General features: G+C 45.5%; 1 protein-coding gene across 1 annotated transcript in view; it reads right to left on the bottom strand.

The window, feature by feature from the left end:
* Window positions 1-19,157, bottom strand: part of SMARCAD1 (SNF2 related chromatin remodeling ATPase with DExD box 1) — an 833,806-nt gene that overhangs the window by 635,213 nt on the left and 179,436 nt on the right. Inside the window, exon 4 of the mRNA XM_086961941.1 lies at window positions 11,924-12,098. Coding sequence (XP_086818067.1) covers window positions 11,924-12,098 — 175 coding nt within the window. The remainder of the gene's footprint in view (window positions 1-11,923; window positions 12,099-19,157) is intronic.

The following is a 19,157-nucleotide window of genomic DNA, read 5'->3' as shown; positions in this document are numbered from 1 at the left end:
TAATAAATAAATGCAAACAGGAAATATCTTGTGTGATTTCAGACTCGATGACCCATTACATTTTAACACTGTGTACCCATGTACTTACTTTTCTCACGGTGACGGGTCTTATTTTATCCAGTTGTCCGTTTGAGGCCAGAGCTTTTGCTGGCCAGTCACATAATGGAAACAAGATGTGCGCGTGCACTTACAAAAACGAAACCTATCGTGGGGCGGGACTTCCGTCTTGTGAAGCCTGCGCCCACGGAGTGCCTGGCCAAAGGAGCAGCGGTGACGCAGGGCTCCAATGCCCGAGGAAGAGCCCCGTGGAGGCTGCAGAAGTCCAGAGTGGCGGTAAGTAGGCCTTAGTTGTAGGGGGGGGGGCTTGTTGCGCGTGCGCTTATGTGTGTGTGCGACGGCGGGGGGGGTCTCTGTATGTGTGCGTGCATGTGCGCTCGAGTGTGTGTGTCTGTGTGTGCATGCGTAAGCAGGGGGAGGTGTGCCTGTGTATGTTTGCGCTTCCCAGGAGACGGCCACAGCGAGCGCGTTCTCGCGAGCGCGTTCTCGCGAGCGCATTCTCGCGCGCGCGGCCCGCTCCGATCGCCTTTTGGAAGATGCGCGCGGCCAGCTCCTGTCTCCTGGAAATCTGAGTCGCTGACAATAGGTCTCTGCGGAGTGTGTGTGTGTGTGCTTTCGCTCGGTTAATGCCACAAAACCTAAGGAAAATGAAAAGGCCAACTTTTACAATAAAGATCAGGAGCATCAAAATAACATGTATAGTAACATTTAGTAACATGTAAGGTTTAAACGAGAGTAGAAGATGAGCAAAGGAAGAAGGCTACAAAGATAAAAAGAGCTTGTGAACAAGGAGGAGAGAAGAGAGTGAGAGAATCAAAGAACAATAAGGAATATGGCAAAGTGATCTAAGAGGGAAATGAGTTAAACAACGCGATTACTCAAAGTGCTCAAGCCAGGAAGTGATGGGCCCCCAGATATCCAGACCCTTTTTCTTCCCTTTACGACCTTTCTTGGCATATAGGGCTTTCTCGAGATAATACGTCGCCATTAGCCTGGCTAACCACTGGGCGTACGGAGGTGGGACTACCCCTTTCCATTCTGAAGCTATACAAATCCTCCATACTGTCATAGCCACAAAGACCAGTGCCCCACCTTTGGTCCGGCTAAGGGTTTCGCACGTCCCTAACATAACTGTTGTCGGAGTTAGTATGTAGTCCTGGTAGACTATTCTACTCAGGAATTCTTGTATTCTACAGAGGACAGGGGGCTAGTTTTGGACAGGTGGCAAACATGTGAATAGAGTCAGCCCCGTACTCGGAGCACCGAGGGCAGGTAGTCCCCTCGCCTGTGCCCCATTTGGCAATTTTGCTAGGTGTTAAGTACCGGATAAAAGATGGTTTAAAAGTGTTGCACCTGCAATTTAGCTGACATTAAGTCGCTCTGCGAAAGTTCTAGTGATTTAAAAAAGAGACTGTGTGGTGCCTCCAGCTTTGAGTGCCACTTGTCAGCAATTTTAGGGAGATCGTCTGGTGTATTAGCGTTTAAGGCAGCATAGATAGTTCCTATTCGTGGCGGCACAGGTGTTCGCAGTGTATTGATAAGTTTGACCTCCGAGAGCCCAGCCAGACCCCCCCCCCCCAACTTCCGTGAGATAAAGTTGTGAATTGCTACATACTTAAAGGCATCTTGATGTTTCAAACCATATTTGTTTTGTAGCTCTGAGAACGTGATTATTCTCCCGCTTACTATTAGATCCCCTAGTTTTGAGACGCCAGCTTGGTACCACTCTCCCAGATAGCCTCGGTCAAAAATGCCAGGTAGATCACAGTTTAGGCTGAGGGGGGTGTAATGACTGAACCTTCCAAGACCATATATCCTACGGATATTACTAAACACTTTAAAGGAATTCATCAGAGTCTTAAACTAGACCCTTTTGTAGTAGCTAAAGGTTACCTGTCTGAAAAGACAGCCGCGCACCTCTTCTCCCAGTAGCAAAAGGAATGGAGATGGTAAACCAGTAACAGAGATGTGAGGTCGCTCCGTTATTAAATCTGTGCTATACTGCAAGACTGAAGCCCAATAGTACAATATTATATTTGGTAGAGCCCAACCCCCCCTGTCCTTAGGGAGCGTTAGTTGTTTTAGAGCCCGCCTTGGCTGTGCATACGCCCAAATGAATTGTGTAAAAAAAATTGACATTTTAAAAGCTGCACCCTGCCGAATTCTAGTGGGATAGAGTGGAAGAAATATAACAGTTTTGGAAAGTACGTCATCTTAATCACGTTACATCTTCCCACGAGTGTCAAATGTAGGTTATCAATTGCTTTCAGGGATTTTTGAGTTACAAAGGCCAGAGGGGCTAGGTTCTCTGCTACTAAGGTGTCCAGATTTGCCGTGATTGTTACCCCAAGTACTTAGCTTTTGCAACTACCCGACTGTTGTTCCATTGGACTTCGCTGTTAATTACTATCTGAGTTTTAGAGCTGTTAAGTGCGTATCCTGATATTTATCCAAACGTGTGTGCTTCCAACTCTAGTGCTAGTATAGCATTTTCAGGGTCAGGGGTAGTGATGGCCAAGTCATCTGCGTATGTTAAGATCTTAGTATACAGTCCCTGTGTTCTCATAGCTAAGATTGCCGGGTTTTTCTCAATTTTCTTGATCAAGGGGTCTATATAGATGGCAAAAAGTAGGGGGGAGCAGGGGCAACCTGGTACCTCTAGAGATATTAAAGTTCATAGTAAGCCTCCCATTAACTACTACACAGGCCGTTGGGTAGTGACATAGTGCCTGGACTGCCTGTGAGAATTTCAGCCCAAAGCCCATCCTCTTCATGATAATCCACAGAAACTGCCAGGAGACCCGATCAAAGGCCTTTTCAGCGTCTAAAAGAATAAGGGGCATCGGGTCTCCTGACACCTGTGCAGCATTAAAAAGAGTGATAGTCCCCCTTATGTATTCGGAGGTACCCTTTTTTGGTATAAACCCATGTTGCCACTCTGAGACCATGGATTCTATTACTGCAGACAATTTGATCGCCAATACTTTGGAGTACACCTTAGAATCGCAGTTTATTAAAATAACAGGCCGATACGAGCCCATTTCTAAAGGTGACTTATCTTTTTGGGGAAATATGGATATTTTTTCATTTGACCATGAATCAGGGGGTGTCCCTCCATTAAATATATCAGTGACGAAGTCAAGAAAAAAACCTCTTTATTTGGGGTGAGAAGACTTTATAAAAGTCCACCGGTATGCCATCTATTCCGGCCGCTTTACCATTTGGCAGGCTAGTTAGGACCAATAAGATGTCATCCCATGTAGGGGTGATCTCCAGTTGTTCACGGTCCCCTGGATCTAGCTGTATGTGTTCTATACCTTGCAGGTATCTAGACATTTCTAGTTCTAACAGATCAGCTGGCTGGTCGTTTTCTTCTGAGTAAAGAGTTGCATAAAAGTTTTGGAAGCCCTCTTGAATCTTACTAGCGTCGCTGGTTTCTGTCCCAGAGGGTAAACTAATTGAATAGATTTCGCTGCTTAGCATTTTCTGTCTAGTTTTAACAGCGAGATGATGGCCAATATTGTCGCTGCATTCATAAAGCGTTTCACGTGCGGCTGCCCATTTTGCTGTTTTCTCCGCGAGCAGTGCTCCTAACTCAGCCTTGATGAGAACTATTTCAGCCTGAGTGGTTTCCGTCTCCAAACCACCTTGAATTTTTTGAATTAGTATAGTTTCTGCTTTCGTTAGCTTCGCTTGCAGATCTTTTATTAGCTTCTTGTCTTTTTTATTTTTCCTGATTGAAAACCTAAGAGTTTCCCCTCGTATGCCCGCTTTTAAGGTGTCCCAAACTACTGTGTTAGATGCTGATCCCAGATTGATTTCGAGGAATTCCTGGATCCAGGCTTGCATACGAGTTCTGTAACCTGTGTCCTGCAAGAGCGCTTTATCGAAGCTCCATCTAGGGATATCTTTCCAATTCTCCAGCCCCCCTATGGTTAGTATGAGCGGGTTATGATCTGAAATGATGCGTGGAGCTAGGCCTATTGTACATTTGTCTAGTAGTGAGTTTGAGATCAGAAAGTAGTCTAATCTGGCGAGTGTTTGGTGTGGATGTGAAAAGTAAGTATATCCAGATTGTGAGGAATTGAGTTTAGACCAGGCATCGCTGAGCCCATGTGTTTGTGCTAAGTTGGTTAATGCCTTATACACCAGAGGTTTTCTGCCCTTGTAAGTCCACTTCCCCTAGATCTTGGTCATGTGGTAGATTAATATTGAGATCCCCGCACAAGATAATTGGGGTGGGCCAGTGGGCTAGCTCCCCTGATATCCGATTAATGATGTTCGGATCGTCAACATTACTGCCGTATATCGAACATACGGTAAAGGGGGAACCTGTGGGCAAACTGCATTCCGCAATCACCCACCTGCCGAGTGAATCAGCCTTAACTCTTGGATTTTTGATGGGTAATCTTCTTTCCACTATTATTCCCACACCCTTTATTTTGGCACCCTGTGTTGTGGCACCGATCAATTTGTACCCTAGAGTGTTCAAAAGCTTCATCTGTGACCCCTCTACATGGGTTTCTTGGAGACAAATGATGTCCCCACCTAAGGGCCTTAATCCTTGTGCCACTTTTTGTCTTTTCACACCATCATTTAACTCACAAACATTAACCAAGATAAACCCAAGAACTCCCTTTTTAGGTATTGGATTGTTTAACAGGACAACGTGTCAGCAGATTTGTAGGCGGACGTACTCTCCCTTCCCTCTCTCCCCTAAAAGAAGTCTCAAGATTGCCTCCTATGTATATGTGTGTGTATGAATAGACAAAAAAGTTTACAAAAAGAAAGATGCCCCTGAAAAAGTAGTGTCCCGCCCAAAGCCCCCCCCGCCTTCCCCTTTTCCCTGAGCAATCAGGTATTACCTGAGTGAAGGTTGTCATAAGTGAAGATCAGCCGCCCACCACCCCTTGTGAATATAAAAACTATAGAGTCTGGATCGGCTAGGTACCCTCCTGCCCAACTACTACTGAAATAAACTTCCAGGTCAATTTTAAACATTTTTTAGGGCAGGTTCGTAGCAGAGATATATTAATACATTAGTATCAGAGTTGCTTATGGCCCTTATAGAAAAGAAAAAGTGGCTGTGACAGTGGTTACGAGTGTTGACTAGGTCTAATTGCCTGTATTTCTTATCTTGGCCCTCTCTTAGATTTGATCTCCTCCAAGTATTCTCTAGCTTTAATGTCTGACAAAAATATCTTAGAGCCGCCACTGAGAACCACTTTGAACCTGGCGGGGTTCATGAGATAGGCTTCAGCCCCCATCTGTTGAAATGGGGTGATCAGCTGCCTTAGGCGCCATCTCCGCTCCACAGTTTGAAGACAGAAGTCTGGTTTTGCAGAAAAACTGATACTGTTAGCCCCTTTTTTAGAGTTAGCACAGGCTTGATCATATACAAGTTGTCTCAACAGAAAATTCTCAAAGTATACTAGGAATACTCTTGGGTGACCGCTTTCCGTGCTCCTGTTGCCTTTGCGTGGTCTCCTCAGGTTGAAGGGAAAGCGATGGGCCCTTTGCACCTCTCGGTCCCAATCCCAAGTGGAGTGCTCAGGGAAGGAATCCTGTAAGAGTTTTACGGTGAACCTCCTGGGGTCCTCTCCCTCTTTCCCTTCTGGTATGCTGAGAAGGCGCAAGTTGTTTCTGAGCTGGCGGTTTTCTTGTTCCTCCATTTTTGTCATGATGTCTTCCAGGCAGGCGGTGTTTGCTTCGCTCTGCTTTTTGACTGCTGTGGCTTCGTTTTTCAGGTGTTCCGTGCATCCCTCAATCATGGAAACACGATCACTTATGCCTGTACAGGTCTTATTTAGTCGCCTGAGGCTTCCTTGCACTTTTTTTTGTTGCACCTCTTGCCGCCAGATTATCCATCCGTACCTCCTGTTGAAACTCTTTAATAGAGGCTAATATTGATGTCAGTGAGGGCTCAGGGGCAACAGAAGAGTCTGTCCAGCCCTTGATCTTGTCCCAGTCAGTGTGCTGTTCATCTTCATCTTCGCCTGGGGGATAGGACATCTGGGAATCTGAATAGTCCCACTTTATTTGACTCCATCTCTTTCCTTTATTCTTTATCTTTTTAGTGCGCTGTACTGTGCCTGTATCTTTGGCCAACTCCTCTGCCACCTTCGCTTGAGTCGAACCCCCCTTCTTCTGAAGTGGTCCTGGTTCCATCGGAGACCGAATAGAAGTTTTCGAGCCCTGTGTCTGGAGACCAAGGTGCTTGTGCGCCAGCAACTGCTTCCAACCCCTGGATATAGTTACAACTATTGGAGTCAGGTGTATTTGAAGAAGCCCCAGGAATTGCTGGCCCTTGTTCAGGATGGATTACCGGATCGGTATCGACTGGGATGGAAAAATCTTTTTCTCTGGCTATGCCCTCTGAAATGTCCACTGGTCTGGCCGTGAGGTTGCTTATAGGGGAGGGGGCCGGGGGCCCACTTGAATGGTCAATCTCAAGTTTTTCATCCGATGTGGGTACAGGGGACTGGATCAGGGTAATGTCTAGGTCTGAAGGGGTACTCTCGGGAGGGGCAGTTGGAGTAGGCTTACTAGTAGTGCTAGTGCTGAAAATTTGCCCTTTAATCTGCCCTTTATTCTGCCCTTTTGTCCCTTGAAAGAATTTGGCGAGTGTGGGCGCGCTGTTTAAATTAATACAGTCTTTAGTAATTCCTGCCCCTGCCCCTCCTGGGTTTCCCAACTGTTTTTTCGAACCACTGACCTCTTGATGTATTCTGCTGAAGCCTAACCTATTGCATTTTCAATGCTGGTTACTTATTACACTCACCCTCCTGTGATGAGCCTTACAGCACCAAAGATAAAATTGCATTAGCAGCAAAACAGAGCAGCCATTTTGTTGAGGTTTAAGAAATACTACCTCACTCGGCCATTTAGTACAAGCAGGTATATTTTAGAAGTAATCAGATCTCTCTGATTAACTTGTAAGTACTGCACTAGCGTGCTCCCTGTGGTGGCGACGAGTGATGCAGTGGTAGCGCATAGGGATGCTGTGGTAGCGCATAGGGATGCTGTGGTAGCGCATAGGGATGCTGCGGTAGCGCATAGGGATGCTGCGGAAGCGCATAGGGATGCTGTGGAGGCCCCGCGTGATGCTGGGGTGGCGCCGAGTGATGCTGGGGTGGCGCCGAGTGATGCTGGGGTGGCGCCGAGTGATGCTGGGGTGGCGCCGAGTGATGCTGGGGTGGCGCCGAGTGATGCTGGGGTGGCGCCGAGTGATGCTGGGGTGGCGCCGAGTGATGCTGGGGTGGCGCCGAGTGATGCTGGGGTGGCGCCGAGTGATGCTGGGGTGGCGCCGAGTGATGCTGGGGTGGCGCCGAGTGATGCTGGGGTGGCGCCGAGTGATGCTGGGGTGGCGCCGAGTGATGCTGGGGTGGCGCCGAGTGATGCTGGGGTGGCGCCGAGTGATGCTGGGGTGGCGCCGAGTGATGCTGGGGTGGCGCCGAGTGATGCTGGGGTGGCGCCGAGTGATGCTGGGGTGGCGCCGAGTGATGCTGGGGTGGCGCCGAGTGATGCTGGGGTGGTGCCGAGTGATGCTGGGGTGGTGCTGAGTGATGCTGGGGTGGTGCTGAGTGATGCTGGGGTGGTGCTGAGTGATGCTGGAGTGGTGCTGAGTGATGCTGGGGTGGTGCTGAGTGATGATGTGGTGGTGCTTAGTGATGCTGGGGTTGCGCTGAATGATGCTGTGGTGGTGCTTAGTGGTGCTGTGGTGTTGCTGAGTGGTGCTGAGTGGTGGTGCTGAGTGGTGCAGTGGTGGTGCCTAATGGTGCTGTGGTGGTGCTGAATGGTACTGTGGTGGTGCTGAGTGATGCTGTGGTGGTGCTGAGTGATGCTGTGGTTGCGCTGAGTGATGATGTTGTGATGCAGAGGGCAGAAAGGCACAAAAAAAAGAGTCTAACAGAGGGCAGAAGTGTAGAGAAGCGAGGGATATTCAGCACAGGTAACACAACCTTCAAAGGAGCTAAGAGCCCCCTCAAACCGCGACTTAAAAAAATATTTCAGCTAACTGCCTAGGAGGTTTTAGCAAAACAGCTCTACCAACTTTGGTTCTGTGGATTCTTTAATTTAAATGTATATATAGCAATAAAGAACTGATTAATGCATTACAATATTTTGTATTTTGTCTTTCAGCAGGATGAAAGTAGGGCTTCATTGACCAAGTGAGGACAATATCCAGTAGGTTGCTATGCTTCTTAGAGCCTCACCTTCTGAGATAGGCACAGGGAGAAGGTTGAAATAGTTTTAAAGTATATGTGTGCGGACACAAGTAATGGCTAGATGAAATTATGAGACCTGCATTATGAAAAACCTTTTATTGGCTGCATTGTTGTGAAACGCGAGTTTGAGATGTAAAGCATTTATATGACAGTAAAACACTCAGTGTCGGTGACTAAGGCAGAGAAACATTCCCTGGGATACGCATTGCGGTTAGTGGTAGCTGTGCAATACTCCACTTAAGCAGTCAGTATGCAGTACTTAATCTGATACAGACATCTGGGTGTCAGTGGTTCCGCTTATACAGCTTTTGTTTTTCCTCTCCCCTCCAAAAACATTGTTTTAAAAAAGCTAAACTATTCAGTGATCTTTAAAAGGCATGATTCTATCAACAAAGGGGTTGGCAGCAGCTGCTTGACCTCGCATGTGTTTATTGGAACGAGGGCTTCGGACTTAGAACTTTAACCTTTGAGTTTATCCTCGACTTGTCCTGAGAGGCCAAAAGCAGCTCGTAAAAACTGAACAGTGCTGAAAGATGAAAATGGTGAATCCAGTCACGCCCTCATGGGTATTTTTCCTAATACTTCTACACCAAGCCAAACAAACAGGTAAATCGGCGTGTTACTTATATGCATTCTGAAGACTTAAAAAAAAAATAGTCAATATAGGTTTTTACTTTGAAGCAGAGAGCAGAAAGGTCTCAAGAATAACTTCGCCGTGAAATACCGAAAACATCTTTTCTGTCCTTTCAGATGCGTTGAATCTTCTAAAGAAAAGTGTGAGAGAAACAGAAAGTAGATTATGAAATGAGAATGAGGAAAAAAAAAGCAGGCGTGATAAAGAGAGAAGTGGCTTTAAAGCGGAGAGAGAAATACAGCGGGAGGGGGGAGAGAGAGAGAGCGAGAAGGAGAGAATGCGCGCGAGAGAGAAACTAGGATGGAGATGGTGATTAGAGAAAAAGACAGATTGTGAGGCCGAGAGAGAGTGGGAGAGGGTAAGCAACGTTCATTGACAGAGATGGGATATTCAAGAAAGGAACGGAGAGAGGGCAACAAATGAGGCAGGTAGCAGCAGTAGAAGGGTGTATAAGAAAGAGACATGGGGCCAGAGGAGACAAAGGTGGAGGGATAAATAGAGAATGGAGCTGAGAGAGATTAAGAAATGCTGAGAGAAAGTGGGGGAGGGGGTTTGCGAGAGAAAGCGAGAGACCACGACGGCTGGAGAAAGATACAAAAAAGCCATGTAAAGTAACTAATAAGATTAATGAGGAGGAATCTGCCAAGCATCTCCAGTGCTTGGCCTGCGTTGTGCATAGAGGGCATACCTTGTGGAGTTGCTTTCTCTGAGAGCTGCCACTAACTGAACGATCAAACACAGCTTGAGCAGCAAAGAAGTGAAAGCAGGCAGCAACACGGAGAAGTAGTAGGTGGGAGGGAAAAGAAGAGACGGGGTTAACTTTCTTTAGGGGAAACTGAAAACGAGAACGCTACGAGCAAAACAGTTTAAGTAGATATTGTAAAAGAAATGTAAATCACAGTGCGAATATACACATACCAACTAGAACGACGGGCAGGGGGGGTGGGGGTGATAGAGACGGTGCCGCACATTGAGATTAACTGAATTACAACGAGCCCGGATACAAACAGGAAACGCAGCAACGGACGGGCGGTGTCGGGGAGGCAAAAGAAAACAGGTGATATGTTAACACATTATTAGCGGGATCAAAGACGAGACTGCTACAGTTCAGTTGGCGTCCGCAGATTTTAGAATGCACATGTTGGAGAAGTTTCTTTTGCATACGTAGCAGTTGAAATGCATTAATAGTTAAAAGAAATGGGTGAAAAGGAAAGCAAAACAAGTTTAAAAAAACAAGTTTAAACGAGACACGGCCTGGCGGCCGTGAAAGTGAAAGTACGGCCAGCTGGCCGTGAATAATTAGGGGAGGAGAAATGCCTGAGGCAGAGCACACGCTGGGGGATGCCTGTGGGAGGGAGGCAGATGGCTTTGATGTGCACGCGCTTTTCACGGGCACTGCATGAAATCGCCACAAATGGTTAAGCTCTCGTTAAGCCCCAATATCTCTCGCCAGCAATGCGCAAGCTGGCGACGTTAGGCCTGCAAATTCTCAATAAGATACAGCAAGAACCCCGTCAACCCCAAGCTTCATGTTTATTTTTTAATCCACCAAAGTTACTTCTTGAAGAAACAGTCTGTGCAGTATCATGTACAGTAAGGTTATTAAAGATAACTGAGGGATATTTATAGATTCTCACCTACGCTTTGATAGTCTTCACTGTATAGTTTAGGGTAACGCTGCACAAAAACGTCCCTAATTTCGATTGAATCAATTTGTAAGATCCCCATGTTCATCCTGGACATTGAGGAATCAACTCTGTGCCTGTATACCTTGGCTAAAACTGACATTATATATCCCAAATCTTTTTTACCTTACAACAGTCCCACTGTACTTCTGCAATGTTACATGTGTGCACCTTTTGTGTTCCACCGCCCCTCACCCGCCCCCCCTCCCTCCCCCTCCAGCGCATTCTTTGACGATTCTTCTTATTCTAGGTCGACAACAGTCTTCTCTATGTCAGACAATTCTCATTTCACCACCTCCAATATATATATATCACTCAACAGATCAAGGTCTCTGAAAGAGGGTTGCTTCTTCTGTGCCTGCATCGTGGCGTAATGCTCCAACATCTGCTTTTTTTCTCATCTTGAACACCTTAGGTTGAAATCTGCTGCACGCCTTGCAACCTCCAGTGCTGTGATCTTTCAGCGGGAAGAGATTGCAAACTTTGTGGACAAACCTGTGGTGGACTGTAGGGCAGTCCTTCCATGAGGCCAAACTTCTTTTTCGGTGTTCTTTGTGGGTTGACGGTTTCCTCAACATGCTTTGTCAATGGAGTCTGTATCTACTGTTTTTTGGTGGCTTGCTCGTTGTTCTTCCTTCTTTCAATCCCACTTCGAAAGTCCTGGGGCTTTGGCCTTTGCATCCTGACCCAACGGCAGAAAAAGAATTTAAAGATGGACCTCGCGCTGAGGGATGCAAATGTGACATCTCAGCAGGCGGGACAGGACTTCAAATAGAGGTTGTCAGTTCCCAGAGATCGGTGGGGATAACTTTTTAAAATGACAATCGGAAAGACAATTCAGCTCCCAAACACTAGATAGCAGAATAATGCATAGCATGTGAATCCAAATAAGATTCACGGTGGAAAACATTTCTTAAAGACTGACCTGCCCAACTGCAACCAAACATTCATTATGGCAGGGCTGTTTAAACAAAGATTTGTAAAGAAATATTTAAAAGTCCTCAAAATAAACCTACGCCAGCTTACATGTTTCTATCAAATTTCTTCTTCCACGACTCAACAGATGCACCAAAGAATGTATTCCAAGCACTTACAAACCTAATAATTCGGATCACAATTTTCTTACACTGTACTCCGCCTCAACCGCCACAACCCACTCCCCAATAACAAGCTGTTAGTGCCAGTGAGTACAATTGGGTTATCACAGTTTGAACAGGTTATTGCTGTATCATACTCGCCTAAAAATTATGCTAAAAAATACAAAACACCTAACAGTGGTACAAAAGGCAAATAATCTGCAAAACTGTTTTGGAAAGTACCTTTAATAATTCTTCTTCAGTTTTTTGTGGAAAGATTTCCTGCAGTTTTTTAAGGTTGCTTTCGACACCAAGTGTTTCTTGCGATGAAGACTGGGCAGCACCATTGACAGGATCAGATTCAACAGTATGCTTCTCCTCTTCAGTATTTTTAGGGACACATTTGGCCTCACCATTTCTATTTAAAACACATTTTAAACAATTAAAGATCAGGTGACTGCTTCAAACATTTATTACATTTAAATGAAGAACAAACGCACTGAGGACAACAATGTTTGCACGTTAAATTGTGGTACCATAACAAAATTTTAATTTGCCGTATGTAGAGGAAGTGTTATTACATCATAGGACACCAAATAAAATAACGAAAAAACTAATGTTACCAGCAAACCTTTATTGCTGATCCTTTTCATATTTTTCTTTTTTTTTTGGACCCAATAGCTTCCCGCAAGCATATAAACAATGCACTTTGAGTGATGCATACAACAATGACGCCGGAGATATTCCAGCGCACATGCTTCAGCTAGGATTTTGTCAACATATTGTGGCAGAACTTTTATTCAAAACATCCTATTAACCACTGGTTAAGTTCACAGAGAAAAAAACGGCTGCAAAAAAAACCTACGGTGTCAGAGTAGTAGAGGGAATAATGAGCCAGACTGTTTCAAATGGAGTTTGAGAGGCTGTCTCAAAAAATCTTTACAAAATAAGGTTACTGGCGCATGGAGGGAGAATCGGCTCGCCTCCCTTGGGTCCACGGCGGGCAGATCGGAGGTGGATATCCAGAGCCAACGTTCATGGCAGTCCAGATCGGCCAGCCCAAGTTGGGGTCTCTCTGGGACAATGCAGGTCGCTGAGGACGGTGTACACAAGATACGGACCCTGCTGAACTGTAATGTATAAAAACAATTGGGGACCGCTGGTACATGTCTGTCGATGAGCTGCATGTCCCTCTGCCTGGTATCTTCCTGATTATTTAATTGTGTCTTGGGTAATACACGGATGGGAGGAACTGTAACAGTGTGGGGGACCGGGTTAGGCGGCGGCTGGAGTTGGGGCCGGCGCACTTTCCCCCGGCAGGAGTTTTTGCGGGAGGGGGCGGTTCACTTCACTCCCGGGTTGGGGTTGGGCGATAAGCGCTCTGCTAATTGGGGTTGTGGGTAGTTTGAAGCCTACAGAGCAAGGAGCAGGGTGGTGGGAGACGTGGTTAAGTGGGAGGTGATTCTCTTTGAACAGGAAGGACGATTGGGGACCGGTTGCGTGGGTCAGGTGGGACTGGGGGGGGGGGGCGGAAGGTTGGGGGGCAGTTTGGAATGGTTACATTAGAAATGTATGGACATTTGCTTGCAGAATGTTGGGAAAGCGGGGGGGGGGGGGGGAGTCTGGGAAGGCGGGGGGGATGAGTTTGTTTTGGTCACACCAGAAAAGTACGTACAGAGTCATGAGGTGCACCAGAGTACACAGGGCTGTTTCCTCAGTTAGGAGTGGATATGGCTAAAAGATGGGATAAGAGCCTCAAGGTATTGAGCTGGAATGTCAACGGGTTGGGGGACAAGCTCAAAGAAACCATTGTATTGCAACTTGTCAAACGTCACCGTCCTGACGCTGTATTGCTGCAGGAAACCCACTTATTGAGTAACACGTGCCACTTGCTGAACAGAAGGGGGTACTCCTTGGCGGTCCACTCAGGCTTCACATCTGGGTCCCAGGGGGTGGGAATCCTTCTCTGTCGTAATTTCCCCCTCCTCAATGACCACACAGAGCTCTTCAAAGAGGTATAGCTTTGTCCAGACACAAGGGTGTGTCTGGACAAAGCTATACCTCTCTGAAGAGCTCTAATTAGAGTGAAACACTGCCAGGGGTTGCTTTTACTCATTTCAGGTTGGCTTGAGTTGGTATTTTACCAATTCAAAGCTCTAACTCCTTAATTATTTATGTTTAACACTAACATTAAAGTACTGGATACACAGTATCCAAATATTGTTAAGCTCTCTTACCTAGAATGCAAAACCCATTGTGTCTTTGTTTTATCTCTAACGACTTCCAACAAAAGTTCTTAAAAGGTTGCTTTTTGCTTAAGAACTGGTAGTTGAGCTAGTTGGGTTGCATATTCAGCACCATGACTTCATTGGGAGTATGTGCACTCCATATGTAGATTTAAATATTACATACCATTAATCATTTGTTCTACTAACATGATGCAGTACCAGTTGTTTTGGTCTCTAAAATTTATAAACCAGCATTCTCATATTTCAATCTCTGCCTGGCCAACAGGGAAATGGAGGGAAAAGGTATACGCTAATTACTAAATACAACTGGAAAAGCTGTCAAAGAGCTGGTCAAATACTTGCCTAGTGTGTGCCTAAAATTACTCCATTTAGTCTTCTAATCTATGTAGTAGGGTATACTGTATTTAGTAGAGTCCATTGTAATTTTGGCCTGTTCAGTCTATTGTAATCTAGTGCCCACTAATCAACTGTAATCTAGTTCAGTCTAGACTAGTCCATCCCAGTCTGCTATTTAGTCCAGTCTATTTAGCTCAGTTTGCTTCATATGGTCTATTCAAACAGGTCTATTTACTATTTAAGACGGCAAAGGATCTCCTTTTCCATTCCATAATGTACTATCTAGTTACAGTACGAGTACAATGCCAGGAAAGTATCTAGTTTCCCAAATGTGTCAGTGTCTTAATCATGATCACCAGCACATGTCAAGATGTGTGCCCATCACTTAATACTCAGACTTCAGATATTTTCCTCCCATTATGCAGTAGTCCTAATAGAATACTTTGATTTGCCACTCATCACATGGAAATCACCCCGGGTGAAAGAGTCCATCGCTAGGCCATGTAACAGATACTGTGAGATAGACCCATTTAATGCAACATTGTTTGCTCACTTTAAAATGTTTATGATTTTTATTGATTGCACACTTCAGTCACTTTATATTCAGACTATATGCAGATGACCAAAGAAGAGACTGCAATTTAGAAGGCCATTAATTCATTCATTTCCTTATCCCAAAAATGTAATATCTTTCCCATGGGCCAATGATTAGGTTTACCTGCTGCCTTTATTAATCTGCAACCTGGGCAAATCACGTAACTTTGTTTGAGTTTTGACTGTGAAGTATTTTCATTATCTTCGCATTGATTTGTGTGCATGGGTGTTAGAACTGGCTATTTCTGGTAGGCTAAGGCTGACGCCAAAGCCAGGCAGAAACCACCATTCTAGTCAGGGCAAGGAAGTCACACGCCAAGATAACCTCTGCTCACCCCCTTGGTAGCTTGGCTCAAGCAGTAAGGCTAAACTCGGAGGCAATGTGTAAAGCATTTGCGCCAGCGCACAACAGCAACAACATACTAGGCACACCACAAAAGAGACTCCACACAAGGTTATTATAAAAATAACTTTTGTATTGTAAAAACACATCAGATAAAATCACACATATACATTGTGCCAACTGGCACGGGCAATATTCACAGGGATTATGTACACAAGACAGGGCCGCAAGGGCCACGGTCATATTCAGATATAGCACTTCTAGATAAAATGTAGAATATAAAATAATAATCAAAGATAACCAGTAACCACTGGTAACAGGAACCAGGACCTTACTAGGACCACCTGTACTAAAAAAAAAAAAAAGAAGAACCACCTAAACCTCCATAAAATTAAAATGATATTCGTATATAAAAAACATTAATATGGTCGGCCTCATGCTAGGCTTTGGGACGTGGCAACATTTATGTGTACCCTTGGATCACTTATGACCCATTATCCCAACTTCACTCTTCTCGGTGATTTTAATCTTCATTTGGAATCCTGCGTAGACCCTCATACTTTAAATTTCCAACAATCCCTTGATATCTTTGGCCTTTCTCAATTGGTTGTTCCCCCTACGCACCGGGCTGGCCACACGCTAGATGGCATTTGTACAAATTCAGTCACCCTAGCTGTATCTCCCCCAATCCCACAAATATGGACTGACCACTGTTTTATACCTTTTTCTATCAAGGCAAAACCCTCATCGCAACCATACACTAAGAACTCCCCCACCAACTTCTCGACCAACTGGAAGAAAGTAGCTGAGCGCATTAAGTTGCACCCTCAGCCCCTCGCCTCCCCTCCCACTATCGTCGGAGACGTATCGCAAGACTCCAAAAACTTCCACATGTGGATTGATAGACTGGTTTTGGCCAACTCCAATACAACCAATCAAAAATCAGTCCCCCGCAAAAGAAAGCCCAACGCCCCCTGGTATACCCAGGCCCTTACCGAAAGCCACCATATGTGCAGGGTTCTTGAAAGAGAGTGGAGGAAAACTTATGATCATACTTCCAGAACCCTATACACCCGGCAGAGGAAACAATACCTCTCTCACATAAAAAAAGCTAAAAAGGAGTTCTTTACCACAGCCATAGAAGTAGCCAAACAGAAACAACATACCATTTTTAATATTGTCAAGTCTTTCACCCACCCAAAGGCCCTCGCACTGGACATCTCTCCATCCCAAACCCTTTGCGATCAAATCGCTGATTTCTTTGTTGAGAAAATCAATAACATTCATAAGGATTTCCCCCCACCCCGCAATCCCCTTACAAGCTGCCGACACTAATTCACCCTCTTTTGGTAATTTCTCAATAATGTCCCTGTTACAAACACAGAAGGCCATCATGACCTGTCGATCGGGAGCCCCCACGGACTCCTGTCCCCCGAGTATCCTCCACCTTCTCATGGAGGCCGTCAACCCTCTAATCAATACCATTGCTAATGAATCCATCAGCTCAGGGATTGTCCCCGCTGAATGGAAGAAGGCCATTGTTAAGCCTCTAATGAAAAAACAAAACAAATCCCCGACAGATCTATCTAACATGCGCCCAATCTCCCTACTTCCGGCACTAGGCAAAATCACTGAGCAACTAGTACACGAGGAGTTAAAAGCCTTTGTGGAAAACAATCACATTCTCCATCCACAGCAATCTGGTTTTCGCCCTGGCCACTCCACTGAAACTGCTTTGATCGAGCTATCGGACACCATTAAGTTCTTGCAGGATGAGGGGAAACACGCTGTACTCATCCTGCTCGACTTAACCGCAGCATTTGATACCATCTCTCATGACATCCTCATTAACAGAATGCGGGAGATTGGTGTGACGGGTACCGCATTAACATGGATAACATCATTTCTTTCCAACCGATCACAAACAGTTTCACTAGGCCCCTTTCTGTCTGGCGAAAGACCCACTACATCAGGTGTGCCCCAGGAGTCCATACTCAGTCCTCTCTTTTTTAATATCTACATGGCCCCCCTGCTCACTCGGATTGAATCCCACGGCATCCTCGTAACATCTTACGCTGACGACACCCAACTTGTCGTCAACATAGATAAAAAACTCTCCGATACTGCCCTCAGATTCCAGAATTGCCTCTCCCAAGTCTTCTCTTGGCTCAACAATAACCATCTCAAGTGCAATAGCGCCAAAACTGAAATTATACCCTTAGGCAAAGACATCCTCTTCTCTCCAAAAGATTGGTGGCCTCAACACTCTGAAGCCCCGCCGAGTGCGGTTTCCTCGGCCCGCAATCTGGGTGTCCAATTCGACTCGTCCCTCAGTTTTGACGATCATGTGCGCATCACTGCAGGGTGCTGTTTTAACCTCATTAGACAGCTGAAGAAATTTTTCGACTTTCTCCCTATCTCTGCCAGGAAATCAGTTGCCGTGGCTCTGATCCTATCCCGGCTAGATTATTGTAATGGGCTCCTGGCAGGAATAAAGAAGTCCACCCTTAAGAAACTGGAAAGCGTCCAACACGCAGCGGCCAGGCTCGTTCTTAAACTCCCAAGAAGGTCCTCGGCCTTTGCAGCCCTCAACACTCTCCATTGGCTGCCCCTTCACAAAAGAATCCTCTTTAAACTCCTTGTCACGGTTTTTAAAGCCACCAGGAACACAGGCCCTTCCTATCTAGCTAAGCGCTTTTTGCGCTACACTCCATCGCGCTGCCTGAGGTCATCAGGAGCTAATCTGGTTATTATACCCAGATTCAAGCTCAAAACGAAAGGCGGAAAAACTTTTTCATTCCTGGCGGCTAAGGCATGGAACGGCCTCCCCTTCAACCTCAGGCACGCCCCCACAGAAAGCCTTTTCAGGAAACTCCTGAAGACTTGGATATTCCCTCAGCCCGATTCTTCGGTTCTCGCAGCCATCTGATTCCTGTTTCACCAAGCTGGTTTCTTCTGTTTGCTCAGCGCCAAGATGCTCCTTCCGGAGCGATAGTTGCGCTATACAAATTCCAATAAATATCAAATATCAAATATCAAGTATCACACAGCATTTAGGGGCCTATGAAAGAATACATTACTCATGATGCCATAAACCTACATTCAGAGGAGTAGAAAAGACAACCACCTAAGTATCACTCAGCATTTAGGGGCCTAAGAAAGAATACATTACTCATGATGCCATAAACCTACATTCAGAGGAGTAGAAAAGACAACCACCTAAGTATCACTCAGCATTTAGGGGCCTAAGAAAGAATACATTACTCATGATGCAATAAACCTACATTCAGAGGAGTAGAAAAGACAACCACCTAAGTATCACTCAGCATTTAGGGGTCTAAGAAAGAATACATTACTCATGATGCAATAAACCTACATTCAGAGGAGTAGAAAAGACAACCACCTAAGTATCACTCAGCATTTAGGGGTCTAAGAAAGAATACATTACTCATGATGCAATAAACCTACATTCAGAGGAGTAGAAAAGACAACCACCTAAGTATCACTCAGCATTTAGGGGTCTAAGAAAGAATACATTACTCATGATGCAATAAACCTACATTCAGAGGAGTAGAAAAGACAACCACCTAAGTATCACTCAGCATTTAGGGGTCTAAGAAAGAATACATTACTCATGATGCAATAAACCTACATTCAGAGGAGTAATAAGGGAAAGAAAACACACATGATGCAATAACACGTTCAGAGGTGCATAATAAATCAATAGCGCAAAAACTCACATTAGCAATAACTATTAAAAAGCATAGAAATCACATTGCGCCAACACTACATAAGCCACTACCTGTGGCAGTCCCTAGGCCAACTGGCCTTGATGGGGCTCAGATGCCCTGTGTCCAATATCAGGGCGCGCTGCCATGCAGCGCCAGTCCAAAAGTACAAAAAGCCTAAACGTGGCAGCTGCCCACAAAGTGCTGGGCAACTGTGTACCTCACAG

The sequence above is a fragment of the Lissotriton vulgaris genome, chromosome 3_1 (genome assembly GCF_964263255.1).
Source record: "Lissotriton vulgaris chromosome 3_1, aLisVul1.2, whole genome shotgun sequence".
NCBI classification, from domain to species: Eukaryota; Metazoa; Chordata; class Amphibia; order Caudata; family Salamandridae; genus Lissotriton; species Lissotriton vulgaris.
The sequence above is the reverse complement of the archived record's forward strand: the minus strand, read 5'-3'. Positions and strand labels throughout refer to the sequence as shown.